General features: G+C 32.6%; 1 protein-coding gene across 4 annotated transcripts; it reads left to right on the top strand.

The window, feature by feature from the left end:
- The first annotated feature begins 6,279 nt into the window (after positions 1–6,279).
- Positions 6,280–17,674, top strand: LOC135674370 (U-box domain-containing protein 35-like). 4 transcript variants are annotated; one of them, XM_065184154.1, is made up of 10 exons: positions 6,280–6,593; positions 7,224–7,464; positions 10,257–10,375; positions 10,454–10,575; positions 11,847–12,070; positions 14,493–14,785; positions 14,938–15,039; positions 15,135–15,563; positions 16,264–17,016; positions 17,153–17,674. In XM_065184154.1, the coding sequence occupies exons 2-10, from the start codon at positions 7,287–7,289 to the stop codon at positions 17,333–17,335; spliced, it is 2,403 nt and encodes an 800-aa protein (XP_065040226.1). In that variant the 5' UTR covers positions 6,280–6,593; positions 7,224–7,286; the 3' UTR covers positions 17,336–17,674. The 4 variants fall into 4 exon arrangements, with proteins under 4 accessions (XP_065040226.1, XP_065040225.1, XP_065040223.1 ...); XM_065184153.1 differs by having other exon boundaries at positions 6,280–6,662; XM_065184151.1 differs by having other exon boundaries at positions 6,281–6,593; positions 7,229–7,464.
- The last annotated feature ends 1,651 nt before the right edge of the window (positions 17,675–19,325 follow it).

Below are 19,325 nucleotides of genomic sequence, written 5' to 3'. Positions count from 1 at the left end.
TAATTAGATACGACCATATAATCAAACATTCTTACACTGACCCATCAATCAGTAAGATATAAAAAAATATAATTAAAATAAAAAGATAAAAGTTTATTTGAAAATAACTTTACCTAATTGGATTTTAAAATTTTTGAAAAGTATTTTATATATGACCATCAATTTTAAAATACACCAATAAGTCCAAGAAGTATAATAGTATTATATTAAGTCCAACTACCTACACAAGTTAAATGATTGACTTCCTATTATCGAGGTAATTTATAAAATCAATGTATAAAAATATCATGATTTCAAATTGATCTAATTTCCTATATATTAGCATATAGTTTTTCAACTTGTATAGATATTTCATTACTTTCTTTATAGCTTTCTAATATATCATTCCTGGGTTGCTATGATATTTATCCAGTATTTCAACTACAAAATCGATATATAGTCTTATACAAGTTTAAGCATATAATAGACTTTTAATTATGCATACAAAAAGGATCATCCATTTGATTCCTTTCTAAGTCATTCCTAGGATACCAGCTTTAATTAAATCTTTCACCTTCAGTAATAGGTGTATCATTAATTGAATAAAACTGAATACTAAATCTCTCTAAGACTCGGTCAATATATTCTTTCTAAGATAATTCTAATAATTCTTGATATCTATCCTTGAATATCTTAATACTAATAATATAGACTAGCTTATTCATATCAATCATCTTAAAATTTTTGGTGAGAAAAATCTTGATTTTATACAATAAACTAAGATCACTATTGGCAAGTAAAATATATATATATATATATATATATATATATATATATATATATATATATATATATATATATATATATATATATATAATAAACTTACTTCTATTAACCTTCAAATATATATATTGACTAAATCCGAAAAAATAATGATATTATGAAACTTTATATACAAAGTTTGTTTAAGGCTATAAAAGAATTTTCTAAGTTCGTAAGCCCAACTTTCCTTTTTTTTCTGTGAATCCTTCGAGTTGTTTATGTAATTTTTTTTATCTAGAAATATTATTTTTATATCTATCTAATATAACTTAATATCATAATGAGCAGCTAATGTCATGATAATTCTAAATGATTTCTTTTTAGAAATTAGAGATAAGGTCTCATTATAATCGATACATTCTTTTTTATAACAACCTTTAATTATAAATTTAATTTTATATTATTCGATATTACCTCTTGAGTCATGTTTTATCTTAAACATCAATTTGTAATTGACACTCTTAGAATAGTTATTAGCAATTTTGTGAATTTCTAGACACTACTCTAGTCTATCAATTTTAACTCTTTTTTCATCGCATCATACTATTTCTCAGTATCGTTGCTTTTCATGACTTATGAAAATGATAAGGGGTCCTTTTTTATTCCTATACCAATTCTTATAGATATACCAAAAATTTATCAATAATGATAAGTCTCTTTTTTTTTTTAGAGATCTTCTCAAGACTATTGGTTGTGGATATTGTACAAAATCATTAGCAGTGATATCAATATCACATGAGAATTCATCAATGTTATTTTGTTTATTCATCCTCATTAATTATTTTACTGATTTAAGGAACAAAAATATCTTGAATAGGAAATGATAATGGAGTATTAACCTATATCTCCTTTATATCAAAATTAATCTTTTAAGATTTTTCACTATCACTGATTTTATAATTTTTTTAAGAATTTTGCATTATCATATTCTATTATTTTTGTACTATGATTAGGGCAATAAAATCTATATCCCCTTTTTTTTTAATAACCAATAAAATACTAAAAAAAATTTGGATCCAACTTATTTTCATGTAGATTGAAGACTCTTATTTGTGCAAGACAACTCTAAATATATTGAATACTTTTATGTCTCAAATTGAGTTTTCTACTCGTCCATAACTCAAATGGAGTTATGGAACTAATTTACTAGAAATCTATATTGTTGTCCTAAGAGTTTCAACTCATATTGACTCAAATATAGAGAAATAACTTATTATTCTCGTAGAGCATGATTTTGCCTTTCAGTAATGTTATTTGTTGTGGCACCCTGATAAGTCAAATTGAGCATAAATACCTTACTTTTCTAAGAATTTACAAAATGACCAAAATTCTAACCAAACTTATCATATTTACTATAAAATTTACTATTCATATCATATATGATAATTTTGACTTTTCTATGTAATTATCTCTTCACTTCATTTATGTATACCTCAAGAGTCTCAATAGTTTGAGACTTTTTATGTATTAAATTCATATAATTATATCTTGATAAGTCATCTATAAATATGATAAAATATCTCTCTCCACTGAAACAAGGAATATAGAGTAGTCCGTAGATATCAATATGAATAATCTCAAGGTTTTTTTTTTATTTTTTATGATATTTTTCTTTGTATACTTTATTTGCTTTTTCTTAATGTAATATATGCAAACATCAAAATTACTAAAGTCTAAATCTTTCAAAATATTATCTTTACTAAATTTTCAATTAGAGATATGCCTTAAATATCTATGTCATAATATAGAAGATTTTTCATCATTCAAACTACGTGTCAATTCAATATTTGATTATAGGGTCACTAATATCTTTACAAATTGAATATTCAAATTAATTTTACACAAACTATCATGTATAATTCTAAAATCAACTTTTATTGAATCATAAAATATACTAAGTTTATCATTACCAAAAGTAAGATAATATCCTAACTTATTAATTCTAGATAGAAAAATTATTTTTTTAGAAATAATAAAAATATAGTATGTGTCTGCAAGATCTATTAGATAACCCATTTTTAGGTGTAGGCGATAAGTTTTCACTACTATTATTTTTGCTTTAAGATGATTTTCCATAATGATGAATCTTTTTTGTTCTTTTGGTTTTTGGATTGAAAGGAATATCTAGATATCATTGGTATTATAAGTTGAAGCATCACAATCAATTCATTAAGTATTACAAAGAATCTCTGTGATATTTGATTTGAAATATATAAAGGTCGAGTTTATATATTTTTTTAATTAAGTCTTACGTTTAATGTGATCTTTTTTTACATATTTTTTCTTGCCACAAAAGAAACATATTATAATGAAAGCTTTCTTTTTATTAGTCTTTTTAGCATTTTCAAACTTAGCAAATTTGTTTGGTGGATGATGCTTGACCTTATTTTCTTATTACCAACTTAGTAGTTAGAATATTATGAGATCTTTCTTAACTTAATCTTAATTCTTCCTGAACATACATACTAGTTAACTCATTCAAGTCCCAGTTGTCCTTATTTATATTATAGTAAATCTTAAATAGGCTAAATTGAGGAGGAAGATAATTAAGAATGAATTGTATAAGGAAAGACTCATTCACAATCATACCTAATGCTTTAAGTTTCACAGCCTTGTCACTCATATTAAGAATGTAATTATGAATATCTCGAGTGTCATTATATTCAATCATAGTCAATTTTTTCATTAATATGTTTTTTATAGTCTTCAAATATTCTTATACGCTAGTTGTAGACGATAATAAAGCCTTTATATTATTTATATTTATCATTCTTATAAATATTAAACTAAGCCTATTAGATCCTTCCTAAGCATTCATTTTATTAACTTGTTCTATAGTGTTTTCATAAGTCAAGTTTACATATCTTTTAATAAGTAATACTGAATCAAAATCTAATATACTTAGTGTGATCCGCACATCTTGAATAATTTGAACCAAAGAGTATAGAGATACTAGAAGCATTAGAGTGTGTGGAAGGAAGTACAATTGTAAAGTATAAAATAACATTAATCTTTTTAGTTTTCAAGATATGATAGAATTATTGATATCATCTATCTTTCACCTTTAGGTGAAGTATAAATATATCTAGTGTTCACTCAAAATTACTTTTGAAAAACTAATATCTTTCTTGTGGAATAGTATTGTTACCCTTGAGTATATAACCTTAAACTATAAGAAAATCTAAAATAGCATTATCCTATCCTATCACATAATTATTTGAAGTAGATTATACTTTCAAATTATCTAAATCTTCTAATTATGTATATCATTATGAATATTATTTATAGTCATAAATAAATAATATTGTAAAGGCAGGCCAGTTACCTCATGGCTCTTTCGTTGTATACAATAGCACATGCACGCAATCGTTGCCTACAATTGGGCTAGCAACCCCGAGATATCATCACCCTCAATAATATTATTGTCAACAACAAACTGTCAATAATGGTCCATCAATCAAATATGAGGAACCTCGTATTGCTCGTAAGTAAGAGATTAGATAGAAAAATAGATCAACAACACAAATATATTATTAAAACATTATGAATAAGAACCGAATAACATCTTTTTGAAAGATGCTAATAAACAAATCTAAGGTATTTAATTTTAAAATTATGGCTCTGATACCGATCGTAAGCATAAAAACTATAATTATGCTACTATTATACCAAAAACTTTAATGGTATGATTGAAATCAAATAATGATAGATCAAGATTTACGATGTATACCTTTTGATGTTATTTAGAAAGTCCTTATCTGATTTGTAAATGCACGATCATCATATTTAAAAACTACAATGATGTCGATCTCTGAGAAGAACTAGATTCGTCTTCTCCTTTGTTTCTATCCTTCGTAAGACTACTATGAGTAATGGATTAGAGATTAAGAGAAATTAAAAATAGATATGTAGTCTCAATAATTAGTCTTTTATCTCTAAGAGATTATATCTTTTTATAAACGAGAGTAGAGGGTTTAGGATGCTAATTATGAGAGTTTTGCCTATTAAGATCATCTCCTAAAAATTATATTATAATTAAACTTATTTTTTTTATTTATTAATAACTATCATTAAAATCTAATTAGAAATATAACATATTTTATCTAATTAGATAAGAACACATAATCTAACAATTCTTCTCTCATTAGCTATGTATACAATAAACTAAATGAAAAGATCATACCTTTAGCCTAGATTGATGCGCGTCTAAGTGTCACAAAAAATCTTCATTTCTCTTCGCTTTCAATAACTATTCGAGATTACTTGGTCTCCAAGGAGGGTCGATGATGATTGATGATAACCCCTAATTATACATTTGTCCAAGCTGTGGATGTTACTTGAGGTGGGAAGAAGAGGTAAAGGTCATGATCGTAACAAGTGCGTACGAAGAACAAGTTGGACCACAGCATTTAAATTATGTCTCGATGAATGAATGCGCCATATGTTTGGTTGTGGACGAAGCTTCGTATCTGTACTGCACAATCCAAGTCAAATCCAAGCAGAATGGCCAGGAGACACGCTAGCATCTGTGAATTCATATGAAGATTCTTTCAACATTGCTGGCCGTCTCTATTTATCGTCCTCTTCATGCAAGAGTCTCAATCTGCTTCCTTCCTTACATTCCAAGGATCCAGTCGTTCTCATTCATTAGTTTGCTTGGCTGCTTCTTTTTCTTCTTCTCTCCTTTCCTAAGGTCCTAGGGAATACATTTGACTTCAGAGAGTCAACATGGTGGGGCCAAGAAGGCATCACTTCTTTTGTACCCTATATCACAAAGTCGACAGGAAATCTTCGACAAGTATGACCAGCCTCGATAACTGTTGTTTCCTTAAGAAGAACATGCACGTATAACGAGTTCAGCTACTGTACCAACGATTTGCTGTAACGTGTTTCTAGATATCGATTAGGCCTCTCACGAAGGTGATTTCAGCAGTCAAACTCCGCAGGTTGAGTTGAAGAGGAGATGCCGATATCCGAGCCTTCCTTGGCGTTCTTGTCGCAGGACAGATCAATCATGGAGGACTCGTGACGGAGGTTGAGCGAGAGAGAGAGAGAGAAGCTTTTTACTTGGTTTCTTTTACGGTACAAACAATATGAATAACTTGTCAGGATTTTGTAAGTAGGAATATCTATCGTGTTGTACCATTATATCGGCATAAACACCCATATATGATCGTGTTCTTAAGACGAGGAGAAAGTTTTTGGAATTCTGAAACATTTTAAAATATATTTCTTCTCCAAAAAAATATATTTTTTGATGTTTATTTATTTCTTCTTGTATAATAAAAAAACAGTGACATAACATTACACCCTTATGTTTGACTCTAAGAATAACAAAACGCGGTATCCTAATTCATAGATTGTGCCACTGTGACCGCCGTAATGGTTTCCTCTTTCTTTTGGGCTCACAAGTACTTGATTACACTGCATCCTCAACCATAGATGAAATTTATTTACTAGAACGATACTTTGGCATCTTTCGAGTGTGAAAAAGTAGAAATTTTAGCCCACCAACAATAATTAGATGGTTTTAGTGTAAAAGCTTCAACTTGCTCTACTGCTAAGAAGGAAAGTGGTTTTTGGGTCTTTCTTTAAGGTCTCCTGGCATTGAAGTCTCCAGCATGGCATCGTGGTTTGGTGTCGGTCGCTTCCCCTGCTCTGCTCTGCTCTGCGCTGATGAGTTGGTTTTTGCGTGACCACCAAGAGGCTTTGATGCTTGGTTTCGATTAAAAGTGGGGTTTTGATGGCTGTTACGTTGGGGATTCTTCCGTTGGTGTGAAGCCGCGTAGAAGGTTTCCGAAAGGAGCTTTATGCTTTCTTTTCGAATCTTTGTTTGTGGCGCTCTTCGTGTGATCCTTTTGGTATTTGACTTCTTTTTTCTGTTGTTCTGGATATGGTTTCTGCCGATGAATGCTTGGTAGGATTAGAGATAAGTTCTTTTTGCTTCTCAAAGGCTTAGTCTTTGTCTGCGTCCTACGTCTTAGGTTTATTGGTGTGCGTCATAAAGTTTTGTTTTGTTTTTTGAGCCAATTTAAGATTCGATGTTCATTTGTGAACTTTTCTGAGCATTTTATGATGCTATAGAATTGGGCTTTTTTTTAGATTCTATTCTATTACAGAAAAGGGATTCAACTTTTTCTCTTCTTCTGATTTATTCCGAGGAGAGGTTTTTGGATTGTTTTTTTCCCATTAGACTTTGTGATTTCGACATCCACTCCTGTTGGAGGAGAGGAAGGTCACTTCTCCCCTGTTCTCTCCTTTTCCTCTCATAATTTAAGGGGAATTCCAACGTTTTGTCCTCCTTTTCATCTATCACATTTCCTCTGCTACTTATGAACTGATGAACCAATGTTTTCGTATGATTAATCTTAACTGCATGAAAGCTGATCTTTGTTTCTTCTTCTTTATACTCCTTTTGCAAGTAAAGAAAGATGTATAATTGTTAAGACTGGGAAAGGGAGGCAAAGAGTTGGGTACTCAAAGAGATGGAGAAAGGCGACAGGTTGCTACATAATTCAGTTACTACAGTTGCACTTGCTATCAATGGGACAAGCAACAGCAAGCATATAGTTCAGTGGGCTTTGAATAAATTCATTTCTGGGGGTGGAGTTATGTTTAAACTTCTACATGTTCGGTCAAGGATTAAGATGATTCCGTCACCAAGTAAGTCATGACAACTAATTTAACTCTTTTGTTGGTCATTCAATTTATCTTTTCAGTCTTTCCTTTCCAATTACCATCTTCTTTGTTAAAACAGGAACAAGGATAGGTAACACTCGAACTCTTGCAATGCGGTTACACGCATAAGAATTAAGCTATGCTGCTAATCAACAACTAACAATCTTGGCTATGGCAATAGACACATCCGTCAACCAAAAATTTAAAACTCCAAGTTGTTAACATAAATGAAGTTTCATACTGTGATCAACTTTGTAGTTGATAAAGCTTCAATCAACTCATACTGATACAGAGTGACCATCTACAGGAACCTGCAAAATCCATCTGATATAGAGGCAATTAACAGACAAATGAAACTTTAGTTATAGCTTTTATATTGGCTTGTAGAAGAAGTTTTGTTAAAATTTGTATAATGAAAAAAATATCAAAAAGCATTTAGCAAGTAGTTTTGCAGGTTGGCCACGTGATACAACTAAATGGATACCTAAGATTAGTGGAAGCTGACAAACTTTTCCTTGGATGCACTTCTTATGTTTTTATGGAACTCATCAAATCTTTAGCTAATGGATACATCTCATCAAATGATACGTTGCAAGACATCCTTAGTCAATTCTTTGCTTTATCATGATGTTTTTTCACAATCTTAGGTGCTTCTATAATTATCATTTAATAGTTAAAAGACTAAAAGATTTCATAGTAGAAATATAAATCTAGATATGTGGCATATTTGGTCCATTTTATAATTTATTGTAAGATCAGATTGTTGAGCAGCTAAAAAATACCCTGCACAAAGTTGATGAAGCTAAGATGAGAATGTGGAACTAAATTTGTGTCTTAGTAGAGGTTAAGCTGAGAGAAAAATCATTTAAGATAGTATTGATATGTTTAAAGGAGGCCTAAAGTTCTGATTAGACGATGTGAGTCGAGGATGGGTATTGTGAGGAGACATAGAGGGAGACCTTAGTAAAATTCATCAGAGACAATACAAAAGAAATTTGATTGCTCTCAACATAACTAGAGATATTGTATTCCACAAAGCCCAATGGCAGAAAAAAATGTGTATTTTGGCTGCTTGTTGTTGTTGGGAGAAATATCTCTACTGTCTTAGTTCATTGACAGTAGCTGATGGTAAATGTAAAATTTAGTCGATCTCTTTTTCTTATCACATTTGTCTCATCAAGGACAAGGAATAGTCGAATAAGGCTAATCGAACTTGTTCATGAAAGTATAAAATTACATCTAACACAGTATCTGATATTTTGAAACTTGCTTGGATTATGCTGATTCCATTTTGATAGTTGAGGCCAATCACTTCTGATTTCTTGTTTGCATAATCCTTGAGAATATAATGACATCTTGGTCCTATTCCTCATCAATTTTCCTTGTTATGTGTGGAAACTGTGACTTGCCTATCTTCAGTTAGTCAAATTGCTAAAGGCGAGAAACCGTAGTTACCGTATCTGTTTGATTCCAGTTGTTGAATTAATTGCTTCATGCATTATCTCTAAACTTGTATCTTCTTGATGCGTATAGTTGTTTTTCATCTCTTGTTAAATTTTCATGAGAAAATTAGTTTTTACATGTGCCTTGTGCTCAGCAAGAAATGGATTGGCGAAGGAATATAATATGATTTGGATTTTTGATGAGTCCATCTGCTTAAAGAATGCAATTTTTTGTTCTGGAATGGGGTAATAAAGGAGAAAATAACAGATAAGTGAAATGTAAAGAAAGAGAGTGGACAATAGACTCTTTGTTCAAGCCATGAATTAGCATGTGAAGTCCTTTCATGTAAGTTTAATTTACGAGGACTTTATTATTTGCATTATTCTCAGACGTGGTGAAGTGTTTCACTCCTGGATATTTGTTTCGATATCTATATCTATAATTATGTCTACCTTGACCTGTCCTGTCCTTATCTACATTTTGGCGCTGAATATCCAATAGTTAGGTTCAATTAAATTTTAATATTTCTCCAATGAGAAAGTGTAAGCTGCAGCAACCAAGTATATAATCCAAAAAAACAATTTTATAACATTGATGACAACTAATCTATTATATTTTCCTTTACACAGAGTCTTGCAACAGTAATCTAAAGGAAAAGAAAAAGAGTGAGTAGCAAGAAAAGAGTAGAAGATAGTTGAAAGATTTAGAGCAGAGAAAGGTACCAGGGCCTACTCAATAAACTTTCATCAAGATAAGCCCAATTGCAGTTAGCCACATGATCTTTTATTTGTGATTTTTTTTAAAGGCAAATCCTAATTAAAGGACCTAACGATAACAAGAATTTTTCTTCCATGAAATTTGTACATGTAAAACTCTTTTTTAAGAGGCACTTATGGCCTCCTAAACCTGACTATTGCAATTAAATAACATCCTAATTCCATTTTCTACCTTTTAGAGGTCTAATACACTACAATTTGATGTTTATGTAGCTTTACATCTTACTGAAGGAATCACTAAGGGTGGAAAGTCATTAAAAACATTCAAAAAGAATTGGCTTGACCCCGATCCATACACAAACTAAATCTCAATATAGGACATAACCTAAACTTAAAGACACCTATATAAAAAACTTGTAGTTGTTTAAATGATAAGTTATCATCATTTAATATTATCACACTATCATTTAGAAAAAAATTGATTTTTTTTCATGTTGTGTTGGCTTTTACAATTGGAGTTCCATTAATTTTGTGTTTAAACATCTTAACTATTATTACCTTTAAGTCCTCAATAAGCTGCACACTTAATTTCTACACGTCATGTACCTATTATTTTAGTCGGGAATCTCCCTGTTGAGCAAGTGCAAGATGTTGTTGCCTCTGCATATAAGAAAGAAGAAGAATGGAAAACAGAAGTGATGCTTCGCCCCTACAAGAATATGTGTTCTGCAAAGCAGGTCAAATCTATTGCATTGTTTTTTGTTCTCAAATCAAAAATAAGCTTTGACTATGTTAAACTTATACTATATCTACAGATTGAAACAGAAGTTGTGATACTTGAAGCAGATGATGTAGCTGAGGCAATATCAAAAGAGGTCACAGAAAATAGCATCAGCATGCTTGTTATAGGTGCTTCTTCCAAAAATGCAATAATCAGGTATTATGACTCAACCTTTTGATTAGGAAAAGAAGGCTGCTGTGACTTGCATAACCTATTGCTCTAAGAAAATTGAATAGCAATCTATTGCAGATAAAGCAGAAAATAGTAGCCTTTTATGAGAAAGACTCATTTACACATAATCTTACTTTAGTAGGTGATGATGAGTTAGTGTTCAGTTCGGTGCAGTTTGCGATTGATACAATAAGATTTTGTGAAATACAATGATAAAATTTAACTGAAAATCCTAAGAAGAGTATGATAATTATTAAGACCTACAGAATTCAAATTGAATGATTTTGAATATCATTTGACTCGAACCGAATGCCACATATCAATCAACATAAATCTAAAAACAAACCTGGCCTCATTATGTTATCAAATGTTATAATCTGAAAGCTTCTTTACATGTACAAAGTTAAATCTGAATCAGAAGTATATGGCCGTATAAGTAGCAAAGTATTTCCATGTTATCAAGTTCTTTTATAGTTACACTGGTTTGAATTTTCTCAACAAATTTTGATTTGGCTTCAAATATGTGCCCCAAAAAACTATGCTTGAATTTAATTTGATTTGCTCTTTCATCACATGATGCAATTGGTGTTTTTCTGATAATCTAACATAAATGTTGTTTATAAATAAATGCCAAGGTCTAAATAGAATGTTCTCTGGGAAATTACTTGGTTTCTCCATCTTAGTTTTTGTGATTTCTGTTAAATATGTTTCTCTTTCACTTTGAATATACTAATATTTCATATATTAGTCAGCTTTTACATAAGTGTAAATTAGACTTTGTAAGGAAGACATTAGTCCTAGTAAAGCACTTAAAGCCAAACAATTCGTGCACTGGGGTTTTATTGTTTGAATTGTCTGGCTTTTCCATTGAAAAATAGACTTCCTGAGTTTTCATATTCAAGTTTGTCCAGCCCAGCATCTCCATGTTGGGGTAAGGCTGCAAAGACTGGCCTTTGACAGACCCCGTATTTTATACGAGCCTTCTGCGTTGAGCACCTTCTGATCACCAGATTATGGAAATATGGTTGATTTTATATCTTTTGACATTTCCCTAAAAGTTTCCATATATATAGTCTTACATAGTTCCCAATTTAGTTGCAGTCAGAATTTTTTGTGTGTAAACAATGATCCCTTCACACTGCATGACTGCATAAATATTTAAATGTCCATACTTTCATTATTCTGGTCTTACAAACATATTTATACATTTTTTTGCTTTAAATCTCACAAAGTTTATGATGAATATGTTGCTGTAGGAAACTTTGGGGAAGCAACTTGTCATCCAGAATTGCTGAATGTACTCCAAGCTTTTGTACAGTCTATGTTGTTTCAAGAGGTAAACTGTCATCTGTTCGTGCATCGGCATTTGGGACAGATGAAATTGCACCCACATCAGTGACAAAGGATAGTATCAAAGAAGAAAATGATTCTAGTGCAGTTTTTTATAGTTCTTCAAACAATTCTCCAATTCTTAAATCAGGTAATGGACTCTGCCTCTCTGACACAAGTTGCAATTAACTTATGCAGTACTTGAGATGACAGATTTAATCTCTTTTGGTATAGAAACTTCAGATCATTTTCATCCAAAAGCTCCATAAGAATAGTAGATATTGCAATGAGTATACTTTGACAAGTACCTATCTACTCTTAGAATGAAGTGTCATTGAGGTCAATCTAGATTCTTTTTCTGGTAATTGGTTTTTCAGTATAGATACATGGATCTATTATCCATAGTTTGATCATGGAATGTTGCAGTTATAGGCTTGTTATTTATATCCATGTCAATTGTCACTAGATTCATCATAAATAATTATGCAAAATTTTGGAACTGTCAAATATGAGTTATGATGAGCCTTGTTGTGGAGTGGTCTGAACCCAAACCACACCTCCACCTGGACTCATGCTAGGATTGGCCATCCTCCCTCATGACTGACCACATGAAATGGATCTACATTGCAAATTAAGGGTTGTTCAGCTGTCAGGCCACCATCTTCAACTGGTCCAACCATGTGTAGGGCTGAAAGACTGCTTCTGGTGCCTTGTGTGATGCTCTATGTAATTTCTATTAGGGAAACATATGTTCAAATTTTATCTGGAGTGGAAGTGAATTCCTATTTGAAAAGTGACTCCTACTTGAGCTAGAAAGAGACTGCATGTTTCCTATTCCAGACAGGAAGCAATCAAACTTGGAAAGGACTTCATATGACAACTCCTAAGAGTGATACTAGGATAACAAGTTTACCTCAGTACCAACCTTTTAGAAGAATTTTTTTTCATTTTTCTGTTGAATTCAATTTTTTTCCTTATTATGAGTACTTAGTTTGATGTTTAAAAAAGCTCCTAATTTGTGTCTAATTAGTGTTCTAAAGAACAATAATTGAAATTTCGTACCGTACCAATATTTCGAGGTTTGCTCGGTATGGTACGGTACGAACGTACCGAACAATATGTTTAAAAAATATTAAAATTAATTTTAATATTCAATAATATTCAATATATATAATTATATAAAATCACAGAAATATAAAATAGTTAACGATGGTGCGCTTAAAACGATATTAAATATATTATATTTAAATGATATTAAATATATAAAAAATATATAACTTAGCAGCGCTCACCTGAACCCTAGGTGAATAGCTACAGCATCGAGGGATGGCAGCAGGCGCTGCAGCGAAGGAGCGGAAGAAGAAGAATCTTCTTCGGTGTCAAGGGAATGATGGCAGCGGGCCCCGAAGAGCTACGGCGTTAAGGGAGCGATGGCAACAGGTGCCACAACAAAGAAGAAGATGACAAAGGAGGAGGAGGAGGGCGAGGCCGGGTACTATTTCTCGAAGCTTCTTCCTCTTCTTCGAACACCTCTTCTTCTTCGCCTCGTCGCAACCGGGCTGATATCTCTCGGTAGCAGGCAGTTCGCATGTCGGTCAGCTGGCAGACCGGTATGTACCACCCGATACTGGTGGTACCATTCGGTCAGCTGGCAAGCCGGGTACTATTTCTCGAAGCTTCTTCCTCTTCTTCGAACACCTCTTCTTCTTCGCCTCGTCACAACCGGGCTGATATCTCTCGGTAGCAGGCAGTTCGCATGTCGGTCAGCTGCCAGACCGGTATGTACCACCCGATACTGGTGGTACCATTCGGTATTGCAAACCGTGCTAAAGAACCAATAAGGATACAATATCCCCCAACAACAACAACCCTTACATATAGTCATATATATACGACATATAAGCCCTTGAGGCATGTTTGAGACTTGATACCTTACTACTCTGACTACTCTTTTAAAATAGTTTTAGCTTAACTTAATTATTCCCATTCACTTATTCACTATTTTCCCCCAAAGAGAAGACACCCTGTCCTAACACCCTTCATACAGTCCTTATCTTCTGAGTCATGTTTCTAGATGCACCAAGCATCAAAAAGAGTGTGGGAAAGAAAGGTAAACTTCCTTGATAAGTTTAATGCAACACAGATAAAGATATTGTATCTTCTTTCTCGCAGATAAACAATTATGAAGTTCTCATTTTAGATATTTTTTATACTAGATTTGGATAAAACTGTCTTTTATCACAACAACATTTCAGTTATAATTTCAGGCTGCTATCAACTTAAATGAAAAAAATAGCTGATAGTATTTTCTTACTGGAATAATTCTTATGGATTTTTTTTCTATTTTGACTGATACATAAAAGCAAAGTTCACTCTGTAATATATGTTTCAGTCACATACACGGCAGATAAATTTGTAGGGAAAATAGAATACAGTGACTAATTTTAGGGGCCAACAGATGGTCATCATTCAAAGTCAAACATAATCTTCTGTTCATCAACTTTATGGAATTTGACATATCTTTGCTTGAGATTTTGGAAGTTGTCCATATAATAAATTTATTCTTTCTGCAGAAATGATAGACTTGGACACAGAAGTAAACTTCCCTTTTCAACTTCCTTGTCTGCCACAGCTTCAGCAGAACTTAGCCTATGCCAGTAAAGACTATGAGAGCTCAAATTCAGCTAACTTTCTTCTAACTAGAAATACATCTCTGTTTGAAGATTATAGAGTTTCCAGTTCTAATACATCAGAGACTCAATACAGTAACAGTATAGGTAGTTTGAGAAGTTATCAAACAGACAAGTCATGGAGTTCTAATATGAGTTTTTATCGTTCGACAGAGTATTCACAATCAGGGAACGAGGTAACTAGACTCACATTATAAAGCTTAGTCTTTAGTGTACACATTTCTACCAACTGCAGAGTCCTAAGTCTGGAGTGAGAAGTTTCCAGATCACAAGAAAAAAATTTGGGATATGCAGATTAGTCTGTTTACTCATTGCTTCACTTGTGCAGGGAGATATTCATCTTGAACTTGAAAGGCTGAGAACAGAAATCAACCATTTTATGAGGATATATAAATTAGCTCCAGATGAGTCAATTTCTGCTTCCCAGCAGGTGAGATTTTTCTTTGTATTAAAAAATATTTACCAAATAGATAATTGATATTTGAGATTTGTTCGCTTTAACCTGTGAAACCTTGCTTTGATTAGTTGAATGACATACATACACACCACACTGAGGAAATACTTAGGCTTCAAGAAATATGGTCTAGATTAGAGAAAACCACCAAGATGGCTCAACAAGAAAAGGAAAGACGTGAAGCTGCAGAAAAGGAAGCTGAATATGTTAAAGAATGCACCGAAATAGAAGTTTTACTGGGGAAAGATGTGGAAAAAAGTGCTTCTCATGAAGTCAGTGAGAAGCAAAGTCCTGAAAAGGAACTTGCATGCAGTAGTGAGCCCTATGTGAAGTACACTTGGGAAGAGATAGTTGCTGCTACCTTATCATTCTCTGATGCTCTCAAGATTGGAGTTGGAGCAAGTGGAACTGTTTATTGGGGAAGCTTTCATCATACAGTTGCAGCTATAAAAGTATTGAACTCCAATGAAGGTTACACAACCAGGCAGTTCAAGCAAGAGGTATTATGTTTCTTCTTTAGTCTTAACGTCCAGATTATATATGTTTCTTTAGTTTCAAATAAGGATGTAAATCTCAATCCAATATTGGTTTGGCAAGTGGTTATGGAAGAAGAAACTGAGATATCAGCAACAACTGGTTTTATTATGGGACAGCCCATGTTCTATATCTAGCATTGAGTAGACCTCATGCAATAACTGTCCTAGTTCTACCCTAGTTTTTTGTTTTATTTTTTCTGAAATAATCACAAAAGCTATTTTGATTATGGGTCTACTATCAAATATTTCAATGCATTATCTTAGCATTCAATGTGTATTCCTAAATAATCTCATTTTTCAATTTTTTTAATCATTTTATCTTACCAAGTTTAATGTTTGCCGGATTAGTCATCATTTATATGTTTTGATTGCCGGATGTAATGCTGAAAGATCTAGCTCTTACAGAATTAATAAAAATTTCTGGTTATTAATTGAACCAGTAAATATCAGTCAATATGAACTGATCCAACTGGTAAATGAAACCTCAGTTTCAAAGTTCCTTACCAGGAGAAGCTTGAAATAGAAAATCAATTTTTGATCCAGGAGAAGTTAAGTTACAGTCTAGTTTTCTTTTTCAAGAATTTGTGTTGTCCCAACAAACATGACTGTGTTATTTCTATATTATTACACTTCAAGTGTCTAATTTGTGTTTCTGGTGTTCCAGCTTGAAATTCTTAGTAGAGTTCGTCATCCACACGTGCTACTGCTGCTTGGAGCTTGCACTGAAAAGGGCTGCTTGGTTTATGAATATATGGAAAATGGTAGCCTGGAGGACAGATTACAATGCAAAAACAATACACTCCCACTTCCATGGTTCTGCCGCTTTCGGATAGCATGGGAAGTTGCCTCTGCTCTTATCTTTTTTCATAACTCAAAACCAGAACCTATCGTTCACCGGGATCTTAAACCTGCCAACATTTTGCTTGACAATAATTTTGTGAGCAAGATCGGTGATGCTGGCCTTTCCACCTTATTTCCTACCTTAAATATGCCGTTGTCTACAATGTACAAGGATACTGATCCCGTGGGTACATTTTTCTACATGGATCCTGAGTACCAAAGAACTGGTTTAGTTTCACCGAAGTCTGATACCTATGCACTAGGAATGGTGATCTTGCAATTGCTGACTGCAAAATCACCAATGGGACTTGCCCTTATCGTTGAGACTGCATTGGAAAGGGACTGCTTAATGGATATTTTGGATTCTAAAGCTGGACAATGGCCTAAAGCTGAGGCAAAAGAATTAGCTATTCTTGGACTCATCTGTTTAGAGCTGAGGCGCAAGGACAGGCCTGACTTGAAGGACCAGGTTCTTCCAGTGTTAGAGAGGCTCAAAGCTATGGCTGAACAGGCTTACGACTCAGCACTACATGACCCCTCTGTCCCTCCAAACCATTTTATTTGTCCAATACTGAAGGTATTCAAATATTGTTTCCTAGATCGATAACCTCTTTCTTTATCATATACATGTGAGACTACTTGCTTTCCATCTTTTATTGTACTCATTAAGTGGAATTACATATGTTTTACGAGTTCCATGAAAGTTTGTACAGGTTGTGATGGATGATCCCTGCATCGCTGCTGATGGTTACACGTACAATCGTAATGCAATCGAGACATGGCTCAGCAGGAATGACACATCCCCAATGACAAATTTACTGTTGCCCACTCAAGAAATTAGATGTAATAAGTCTCTTCTTTCTGCAATCAAAGACTGGAAGGCCAGAACTCAATGAGACACTCCTTGGAAAGCGACGTTGTGTTCATCAGGTAAAGCAAAGTCACATTAATCTGTAGAAATAGTCAAGTGATATAATAGTTCCCCACATACCTGTATCAACAAGTTGACTGTTACGAGGCCTCTGCCGCAATAGTAGGTAAAATTCATCAGGAGGAAGAACAACTTCTACAACACATTCTGTGTAAATACAAAAGCGCCCTAAAGGTTTTTGGAGCAGAGAATTATGAAATTCTTTGTGGTGTTATGAAATGAATATAGATGATTTTATGCTAGTAGTCCAGAAGCGAATATTATGATTTGGATTATTGAATTTTCCTAAATGCTTTTTCATGGATGCTTCTATCAGGTGGTTCTTGTCAAGATTACCTGACTAGATACAGTTTCACAAGAACAGTATGGTTGTCATTGGATGGTAATTCAATCTGTACCATCACACAGTTGGTTACCATGTTTCTATGAGTGTTTAAAATCCATATATGATAATGTGAGCATTCTGCTACTAGTTTCATGATTGTGCATATGGAACAGATTCATGAAATGCTTCTGAAGATTAGATTTCAGCTTATGTCAGACCATGTGATAGGAGAGGATGAATACAAACTTCTGAACAACTGCATTCGACATATCATTCATGGCATTAGTTTTGAAATCTGAAACATAATCAGTATCAGGATTTTTATAGACTGAAAATATAAGTGATATAATAAATAATTATCCTCTTGAAAGAAAACAGAAACCATCCGGTTTGATAATTTCCCAGCAGTTTATTATAACAGATGTATGTCCAAATATTTCCACAAAGTTTTGGATTGCTAGTTTGTCACAAATATGATGTTTATTTCTAAGGGATGTATCTATTTTTTGCTCAGTGATTCGGAACTAATAGTCCATGAATACTATCATCGGCATACATCAGATAATTAATTTTAACTTCCTTTTAGTAAAAGAATTATTTTTTTCTAGAAACAAATACATTATTTAAAAAAGAATCTGTTGGACGACAACAAAGGTGGATAAAAATTGGATTATTTAAAGATTTTGCACATGCATTCATGAAATCCAACGAAGAAATAGAACTCTTGAGCTTAAAGCTCATGCATAGTATTAGACCAATATATCATTGTTGCATAAACCCACAATTACCTCTGACTGGAGTGGTACTTTCTCCAACGGCTGACATATGTTTCATTTCTGAAACAAATATGGCTTATGAGATCCAAACTTAGTTCAGATCAATTTTAAGAACTCTATTTTTCTCAAAGATTGGGTGGATTTAACCTGAACTAAAATTGGTGAGGATTAAGTTAAATGTAGTCTAAATTTGAAGTCTCAGTTGCAAGATTTCAATCAAGATCATTCCGTAGATACCAATCCATCTCGACTGATCATATTCAATTTCATATTGACATTTTAGAAAATAAAATATAATAATAATTTGATGATTTAATTCAACTTTTTGTTATATTATTGGTCCTATCTAATTAGGTAAAATACATTACGGATATAATTAGATTCTTAGATTTAATTATAGTAAAATTATTTATGAGATGATCTTAATGGGAGGGATTTTCCTAATTAGTTATCTTAGATTCTTTATTCTCACCTATAAAAGAACAAGATCTCCTAGAGGCTCAATGCGAATAATTAGATACGTAGATAAGAGGAGACGAAGATACGTGATATTATTGAGTTAAAATTATATATCTTCTCTCATCTCCCTTAATTACGTGAATGAGTCAATGAAAGATTATAGATCTTTTCTTGTCTCTCATTTATCTCTAATTGATCACTCATAATAGTCCTGCGAAAGATAGAAAGAGATGAGAATATGAGTCTGGTTTTTCTTACAGATCGGTCTCGTTATAGCTTTTGAATTCGATAAAGCGATGCTCGAAGATCAGATAAAAGATTTTTAAATAGCATCCAGAGGTATACATCATAAATTTAGATATATTATTATTTGATTTCAGATAATGATATTAAAA

This window comes from Musa acuminata, chromosome BXJ1-5 (genome assembly GCF_036884655.1).
Source record: "Musa acuminata AAA Group cultivar baxijiao chromosome BXJ1-5, Cavendish_Baxijiao_AAA, whole genome shotgun sequence".
NCBI classification, from domain to species: Eukaryota; Viridiplantae; Streptophyta; class Magnoliopsida; order Zingiberales; family Musaceae; genus Musa; species Musa acuminata.
The sequence above is the reverse complement of the archived record's forward strand: the minus strand, read 5'-3'. Positions and strand labels throughout refer to the sequence as shown.

Excerpts from the sequence above, each read along its gene's own strand:
- LOC135674370 (XM_065184154.1), top strand. The coding sequence starts at position 7,287 with ATGGAGAAAGGCGACAGGTTGCTACATAATTCAGTTACTACAGTTGCA. Across the intron at positions 12,071-14,492 it reads TTCTCCAATTCTTAAATCAG|AAATGATAGACTTGGACACA; the intron begins GTAATGGACTCT and ends TTCTTTCTGCAG. Across the intron at positions 15,040-15,134 it reads CAATTTCTGCTTCCCAGCAG|TTGAATGACATACATACACA; the intron begins GTGAGATTTTTC and ends TGCTTTGATTAG.